This window comes from Taurulus bubalis, assembly GCF_910589615.1.
Source record: "Taurulus bubalis genome assembly, chromosome: 1".
Classification (NCBI taxonomy): domain Eukaryota; kingdom Metazoa; phylum Chordata; class Actinopteri; order Perciformes; family Cottidae; genus Taurulus; species Taurulus bubalis.
The window spans coordinates 35,364,379-35,373,545 of NC_136589.1; the positions used below are offsets into that span (position 1 = coordinate 35,364,379).

The following is a 9,167-nucleotide window of genomic DNA, read 5'->3' on the forward strand; positions in this document are numbered from 1 at the left end:
GTTTCACGCATTCGTCAAATGTTCTTCTACAACTACAGCACATGGAAAGGCCGCTTGAGTAATCCTGTAATTCAACTCTGGTGTGTAAAATCATTGGAGTGGAATTGAAAATGAGTTTTGGTACTAACTCTCAAATCAGGGTTCATACACATTTTGACCAATGGATTTCCATGACTTTAAACCAAATTTCCATGACCAAACATTGTGAAATCTCAGTCTATACATGAAAAAACTCCAAAGCATACAGTATACCTTAAGTAACACAAATGAATGAGAGACAATAGTTTGATTAAAAGAATAAACATTTATAGATATACTCAGCGTATGCCTGCTTGTATTTTCAGCATCTTTCTTTTAAAACCATATTAATTATTTCAAACTGAGCGTAAATGAACGACCGTGCAAAAGATGCATAAAATCCGTTCCTGACCTACACACCTGTAGCATATTTCTTTGTCAGTTAAGACACGCTTCATTCAGTGAGGTTCAGACATGCTCAACGTAAACAAAGCAGAGAATGTAGAATATTTGGTTTCCCTCACGGATTAGTATACTATGCAGGTGAAGTTTGAAAATGGCCGAAGACATAGGTGTGTGCTGAATGTTGTTAAAAAAAAAACTTAATAACTTTGGTATGTGTACTGCTCATGCATTTTCTTCATATCTGTTTTGTTTTGTTGCTTTTGGCCATTAGTCATGTCAAATCAGATGTTTCTCATCAGCTTTTCAAATGGAAAATTCTTGGTTTGACAGCCGTTACTGGGGTGTGGCCAGAAGTGTAACATATTTCAAACCTAAAACCTCTATATATTGCAAAATGTATCTGATAAGCTGTTGCTATTTGTCATTACGGGTACTGCATTAGTCAAAAATATGTTTAGCCATAAAAGAGCAAAATGTATGTTGTCAGCACACGATATGATAAGGCTATAAATTGTAGATTTTTATAACTGTCAACAAAACCCATGAAATTACCAAAAACTGCAATGCAGCTGACTGGACTTTATCATTTCCTGACTTCCCTACCTTGTATTTGCCTCTGTCTGTGGTATAATATATATCTTGAATATATTCCTCAATCTTTAGAAAATGCTATATTATTTCCTAAAACAACTGTACTGTTTAGTATGTGCTGCACTAGGACCGTGTATGACTCAAAATAAACTACATTGCCCTTGTTTATTTTAATGAAGGAACAATGTACCCATGCAGCTTCACTGATGTGTTTATAACGGTTTCTGGACAACAATGGAAGTCTATGTCACAAAGTCACACATACAGTCCTTGATAGTACAGGTAGCATCAGGGTTGATTTTGGGTACAGAGTATCATCACACCTTCACAAAAGGATTAATTATTAATAATGAATGTGTAAATAAATCAATAATTAATGTGTAAATATATCACACATAACAACGAAAGGACCTCTATTGCGATGAATGTAGAGCAAGTTTGCCCTTATTAACCTTGACACCTGTGTAACTACCAAATGAAAACATGACATGAAGTCTTGACATGACTGGATCTTTTATTGGAGATTTGAGACAGTGAATGCATTTTCCAAAACTGTGTTTAGAACAAGACTGTACTTAGTTTTGACACCGGCAAAGCATGACTTGGAAAGCCAATTAATATACTTGCATATTTTTAGGTTGCATCACCCCTCAGGATCTTTGTCAGTATAAGCTATATCTATATGCAAAATAAGCTTTGCTAAACAGCTATGTTTTACGACAATGAATAATTTGAACTGTCATGTCAGTGTTTTACAGTCAGTGGCGAACATCGTGACGGACATCTTCCTCATCCTCTATTTCATCTTCTTCATATTCACCCATCTCATCCACAGTGGCATCCTGGTACTGCTGGTACTCAGACACCAGGTCATTCATGTTGCTCTCGGCCTCAGTGAACTCCATCTCATCCATTCCCTCACCCGTGTACCAGTGGAGGAAAGCCTTTCGGCGGAACATGGCTGTAAACTGCTCGGAGATCCTTCTGAACAGCTCCTGGATGGCCGTGCTGTTGCCAATGAAGGTGGCGGACATTTTCAGGCCACGAGGCGGGATGTCGCAAACGGCGGTCTTGACATTGTTTGGAATCCATTCGACAAAGTAGCTGCTGTTCTTGTTCTGTACATTCAACATCTGCTCGTCCACTTCCTTCATTGACATACGGCCGCGGAAGATGGCTGCCACAGTGAGGTAGCGTCCGTGGCGTGGGTCACAGGCGGCCATCATGTTCTTGGCATCGAACATTTGCTGTGTGAGCTCTGGCACGGAGAGGGCCCGGTACTGCTGGCTGCCCCTGCTTGTGAGGGGCGCGAAGCCTGGCATGAAGAAATGCAAGCGGGGGAAGGGCACCATGTTGACAGCCAGCTTACGGAGGTCAGCGTTGAGTTGACCAGGAAAGCGGAGACAGGTGGTCACCCCACTCATGGTGGCCGACACCAGGTGGTTGAGGTCTCCGTAGGTAGGCGTGGTCAGCTTCAGGGTGCGGAAGCAAATATCGTACAGGGCCTCATTGTCAATGCTGAAGGTCTCGTCTGTGTTCTCCACCAGCTGGTGGACAGAGAGAGTGGCGTTGTACGGCTCCACCACAGTGTCCGACACCTTTGGGGAAGGCATGACACTGAAGGTGTTCATGATGCGGTCCGGGTACTCCTCGCGGATCTTGCTGATGAGCAGTGTCCCCATTCCTGAACCAGTGCCTCCTCCCAGTGAGTGGGTGAGCTGGAAGCCCTGGAGGCAGTCGCAGTTCTCAGACTCTTTCCTCACCACGTCCATTACCGAGTCCACCAGCTCAGCTCCCTCGGTGTAGTGACCCTTGGCCCAGTTATTTCCTGCTCCACTTTGACCTGTATGATGCATACAATGTTTAAAGACAGATAATGTTGGACATATAATGGTGCCACTTTCTGCTCAGGCATACGGGTGTATTGTAACAAATGTCTTCATTGATGGGTTGCCATGATATTTTCTATAGACATTCATGGTACCCAGAGGATGATCCTAATGAGTTTGGTGATCACATAACTTTCCCTCTCATGACACCAAGAGATATACATTTATGGTTTTGAGTGAAATGTCTAAAAAACTTTTGAACGACTTTGGGAAGGACCTTCATGTCTCCTTCGAGATTAATTTTCATCAGACCCAGCTGTACTTTGTACAAAGTGCTAATTTTTGTAGGAAATGGGACAATGTTAAAATGCTTAACTAAATGGTGAACATTGTAAACATCTACTAAACATCAACATTGTTATTGTTAGCATTTCATTCAAAGCACTACTGTTCCTATAAATGCAGCTTGACAGAGCCTCTATTGTGGCTGTAGATTCTTAACGTTAACAAAACTGGCAACCATAATGTTTTTCTTCTAGTGGTAACTTCACATGTAAACATGATTTTTAATTAATATGACCATACTTTGGCGAAACACCTCAATGCTTACGTTAATGTTGAAATGTATTCCTCAATTCATGGTTGAAAAAGGCTTGAAACAATATCTACTTTTTTAAATCAGCCCTAATCTTGCACAGCACAGGCCTGTTCTCTCCTTTCTGCGGATTGGAAATTAAGCTAAAGCACATAAAAAAAAACTGGTGGAACAGTAATGGCCGACACTCTGGCGACAGGAATGTGCTTTTTGGTGACAGGGGTGTGTAACGGCTTGCTAGTTAGCTTGCTAACGTTTGCTTGCTAAATCCACCATATTTTCTTGCTAACGTTACACTGGTTACAGAAAATGTGTAAAACAGCGGGCTGGTGGCGGCACGCCGCTAGGAGACTACAGCCGGGAAGAGAGCAAGACCGCCCCTCGAGTAGCTACAGCTACGAGGCTCTCTCTCTGGAGCTGGCACCCACCCTCCTACAGGCGAGGTAACATTAGTGCCCCAGCGGTGGGGAGTGAGGCTGAGGGGACGGGGGTTGTAATTATTGTCTTATTTGTGGTCTGATGAACAGTAAATTCATCAGATTCAGTGCACTATGCCGTATCACTATTTTCCAAGCTACTGTCGCTGTTTTATTTGTCAAAGCTTTTTTTATTATTACATTCTCACTCTCAACACGTCAAATACCAATGCTAGGTCAGTGTCCCTAAGCCTCTTACTATAACCCTCTAGGTACCCCACTAGCATTAGTTTTGGACGTGAAGAGGAAAAAGTATGTATATTTCTACTCCCTTACATACAGATACTGCATCTTTTCAAATTAAACTTCTGTGGTCACAGAAAGTTAGGTTTAGGCAGCAAAACCACTTAGTCAGGTTAAGAAAGCGACATTGACTTGACTGAAGTGACAAAATGTCAGCGTTTGTTTTTAGTTTTGCACGGTACACAAACAGCAGCTTCCTGGATTAAAAAGTCCAGTGTGTGTTTGACCCATCCACCTCATTTAAAAATAATATCCATTGGGTGGGCTGTGGCTCAGACCTCGGGTTACACTTTAATGAATTATTATGGTCTGTAACGCAATAATCAATCATGTATTAACCATTAATGAAGCCATTTGTTACAACATACTTGTAAAGTTCTCCCTTAAATATCTTCAGTCATTTAATGTAAATGAGAAATTCTGAAAATAAATCGTGTAATTTTTAGTAAATGTAGTCTTTTGCTCTTTAAAAATCTGGTCATGTAAATGAAATCCCTGGTAAACGATAAGTCTATAACGGAGAGTCATCCTATGGTTGAGCTTATTGGCCCCCGAATCCTCATTTGTGAGCAGCACTGCAGCATCATCTCTTTGTAGATTGCTTTTTTCGCTGAGTCAGCTCAAGAGCTGTCTCAGACTGATTCAGCTGCACATGGACAATGAATGCATCACCCTACTGGCACATCGCTCAGAGGCTGCAGAAAATACGCATTGCTGTCAAGCACTCTCAAGTGAAACTAAGCAACAGCTCTACAGGACATGACAGCAGCTGCTGACACACAACCTACACTGTATGTGAAGTTGGTTCAGGGTGAGTGGTGACATTGTGATTTATTGTCCACTCACCAAAGACAAAGTTGTCAGGCCTGAACAGTTGTCCGAATGGGCCGGAGCGTACCGAGTCCATGGTTCCTGGCTCCAAGTCGACCAGAACGGCACGAGGGACGTACTTGCTGCCTTTGGACGAAAAGGAGCGAAAGATAGAGGGACAGAGAGCGAGAGGTAATGGATGGAGCAGTGGAGTAAGATATCAGCAGTCTCAGTGTACATGGTGTCAGAACATCTGACGTCAAACACGAAAAAAACGATTAGATACTGTGTAGTGGTCTTAGATGGGTTTTAATGCAGCAGTGTGGTTGACTCATGTAATCTTTTGGGTAAACAGCCTTTAGTTTAAAGGACATACGCATGTCCATGAAGCTGGATATTTGAAGACAGAATGGTGCCTTCTATTTTATTTATTTTTTGCACTTTACTTTCTGTCTCTTTCTTCGTCTGGGACCCTTCTTGCATGTGAACTGCTGCAGCATGCTGCACAGCTTGTCCTCCACCAGCGGGGCTTTCAAAATTGCGAGCTCTGCCGAGTGCGTTCAAACAAAGCATTTCGACCCATCCCTCTTTTTCATTTATCTTGCCCGGGTGAGTCTTAATGTCGCTTGCCTCTGTGAACATCTGCCATTCTATTTGCTTAATATTCAAGGATGAATTAATTCATGGGAGGCTCAGTCAATACACATCAGCAGTGACCCAGTAGGTGACCCTGATGCCAGCATGCAACATGGAAACAGAGGATCAATAATGCTCGCTGCTGGGCCATAGATTAGTGGTGGACATAACGGTATGCTGTTTAGGCCCATATGTGCCTCCTAGCACAGGCCTTTTCATTTAGGCAAAGCGGATGAGAGATTTCAATCCTGTCTACACATGGATTGGGATCTGCACCAACTTGTCCTTCTCTGCCAGCGTCAGTTCAAAGATTGCATCACAGCACAAAGAGCTGCATGGTATGTTTGTTAAATGCACGGCAGCTACAAGGAATGACACACAATGCATTTGGAATGACCTTCATTATTGAATAATTTAAAAAAATCTGATACTGAGATGAGACCGAGGCACAATGGGCTCGGGTCAGCTATACAGAGACTGCAGATACCTGTGCTCCCTATAGAGAGAGGGCGAGTGAGAGAGTCAGGGAGTGAGAGAGAAAGAGAAAGAGAGATATTTTAGCAGATCCACTGTCCTAATTCTTCCCTGCACTCATAGTGGGACCTACTTTCCCCTTGCAGCTAAATTGGTGACATGTGCAAACTGTGGCATTCAAATGAGGTCTGTGTAGCTTGAGGTCATGCAAGAACGATTAGCAATGTAAACAAAGCGTAATGTCTTGGTATATTATTCAGATGCAAACGTGTGGTGGATTAAAAACAAACCTTCAAACTTTATTTTTATTTTATTTACCTGATGCCTCATTGTAGTAGACGTTTATCCTCTCCAGCTGCAGGTCACTGTCACCTTGGTAACTACCACTGGGGTCGATGCCGTGCTCGTCACTTATCACCTCCCAGAACTAAGTTGGGAGAAACATGATCGTGTTGAGCTTCAGTTGCGACGTCACGGCGTGAAAACGAGTCACGCGCACGCGCGCATCAGGCCTTCAACTATTATAGTGCGTATTTGTTTGGTGACAAAATGACGCGCAGCAGGAAAAGGTGTGTGTGTGGGGGAAGGGGTCACATCACTGCACGGCCCGGCTGAACCGCACCCTGCACCTATACGAACAATCCATCATCTCAAACTTAACACACACAAAAAAGTAAAATATATATTTTTTTTATATATTTATAATATATGTGTAATATATACTTTTTTTTTCAGGAGACGCAAGAGACGCCAATCGTATTATGTAATTGACTCGAGTCTATAAATGATTTAAAACAATAATAAATGGCGCATTCCGGATTTATATCCAGTAAAGTGAATGTTACCTTTCCTAAATTGAATTATAAAATTCATACCTTCGCCCCAATCTGATTCCCACACTGTCCAGCCTGGAGATGAACAATTTCCCTCATGGTGTCTGCGGATGCGGGCTGAGAAGCGGTTTCAGCGGTCCGGTCTTCGGTCTCTTGCCGAGCTGCGTTTCTCAAAATCTGCACTGCCTCATTTCCAGGGCGAGTGTTGAGCCGGCGAGAGAGATGAACGTGCTGCTGGTCAGATGACGTGCACACGGCGCAGCATCTCGATCACCCCCGCCAGCCAATGGGAGTGCCCCAGTTTGATGCAGTGGGCTCGAGAGGCTTGTGCTGCATCATCCCCCTCTCTGACATCACCCAGTCCATGCAGTGGAAATGTTGCCTTTCTTTGCTGGTCTGAGGTGGTTTTTAATCTGCCAGACAATGTCAGATGTCATGATAGGGAAGGCTGCAGTTCTACATGTGCTGATGTAGTTACTGGGGGAATACAATGTTCAGAAGCAGCTGTATTAAAAAAAACTGTTGTTTCACATTGATATTCTGACCCTGACCATACAACATTTAAAACGTAGATTTTCATGTCGTGCTTTGAATAATGCAAATGCTCCTATTAAGAAAAAGATGCAGCCAGGGCCGGATGAACTCTCTTGGGGAACCTGGGGGCAAAGATGAGCTGTGGGCATCGGAGTCGGAGAAACCAAACTATTTTTACCTTTCTAGATTTGATGTATATGCCAGTTGTGATCATTTGATCAAACGCGTTAGCAAAATACTATATTTAGACTTCCTTCTGAGACAAAGCCCCTCTATAAATCTGGTCCGCAAGACTGGATAAGAAAAGCAGGAGCCAGCTTGAGTGGGCCCTTGCTTTGCAGTTTAGAGACTCCAGGGAAGGCAGTTTTGGTCTAACAGTTGGTCCACCACTTTGTGCATTGTCATGACATTTTGTACATACTGTATATTCATGTTCTGCTTGTGAATGTATATATATCCTTTTTTCACCTGCAATCTTAATTTAATATGACACTATGTTTCCCGTGGATACGGTGCCCTTTAACCCGTGGACATATACATTAATAGTTCCTACAGTGGGTAATTAACCCCTGTTTGGTCAGTAATCCATTTCATCACATTGTGGTTACCGGAATAATTCTGGACTATATTACGCAGCAACATGCCATGTGTGTGGACATAAATAACAAGTGGCGGCCGTGCGCAGAGGCCAAAGACAACAACAAAAAAGAGAAGAAAAAAAGCAAACAAAAACTATCAAAACAAAGTCATAAGATCTTCTGCCAGTAGTGGAACGACCTCTTTCATGTTTATTAATTAATAGATAAATTAGTACGTAGAATACATTTTATGATATGATTATAATTGTGCGTTTTATGAGAAAAAGCATGAAATAAAAGAAACATAGTTCGTATATACCATGAGGTTTATGATGGTCTTGGTCAGCTTGGTGTGTGTCAACATGGAGCCAATCGCGTTCACCCCTATGGGCTCTCTACCTAACGTTAGGAGAAAGAAAAGAAAAGTTATCGTCATGTTGCAGCTGTATTGACAACATAACAAGAGAAAGGTGAGCATAATTGGCTGCATGCAATCTACATTATAAACGTGCCATAGTTTGCTGTAGTTTGTTCACTTCGAATGGAGGTCAAAGCTGGTGGACTTACTCGCTGCTCAAACATAAACCCATGTAGACTCTTTGCCGATATTCAGGCTGCAGGCCGGAGTGGCCCAAATCAGATGTTTTTCCTTTTCTGCATATGTGATGGAGATCTGTTCTTTTCACAACACTGTGGGTATCACATGATCGCATGATCACATGGAATCTGGTCTTTTAATTCTGATTAAAATCCACTTACACATGTGGTCCTAAATTGGACACAATCTTGATTTTTCCAATGACATCTGTCTCAGTGAAGCCATTGACCTCACGACCCCTCCCCTCCTGGCTCTGACCCCTCCGAACAGAAGTGAGAGCCATTGCTCCACAAGAAAAGCGATCATAAGAAATGTAGCTCTCTTTCTTCATAGATTTGCTGGCTTCCGCTGGACATGAACAATAAAGTTATTAATGAAACTGTAAACATTGGCTTCAGGGCCTCCATGTTTACATCTATACAAAAGCTTGCTGACTGCCACATCTTTGTTCATGTTCTTTTGCACATGCGGGTCAGATCAGGACTGTGACCAGTTCACACTGATATATCATATTTGAGCACTTAGGCTTGTAGTGTGAGCATACCGA

At 42.6% G+C, this 9,167-nt stretch overlaps 1 protein-coding gene across 4 annotated transcripts; it reads right to left on the reverse strand.

Moving 5' to 3' along the window:
* Positions 1-1,508: 1,508 nt before the first annotated feature.
* LOC306740045 (tubulin beta-2A chain) lies at positions 1,509-7,009 on the reverse strand (the record flags this gene model as incomplete). Of its 4 annotated transcripts, none has more annotated exons than XM_079222147.1 (4): positions 1,509-2,857; positions 5,004-5,114; positions 6,396-6,504; positions 6,953-7,009. In XM_079222147.1, the coding sequence occupies 4 exons, from the start codon at positions 7,007-7,009 to the stop codon at positions 1,773-1,775; spliced, it is 1,362 nt and encodes a 453-aa protein (XP_079078273.1). In that variant the 3' UTR covers positions 1,509-1,772. The 4 variants fall into 4 exon arrangements, with proteins under 4 accessions (XP_079078273.1, XP_079078274.1, XP_079078276.1 ...); XM_079222148.1 differs by having other exon boundaries at positions 5,004-5,123; XM_079222150.1 differs by lacking the exon at positions 6,396-6,504 and having other exon boundaries at positions 6,976-7,009.
* Positions 7,010-9,167: the final 2,158 nt, after the last annotated feature.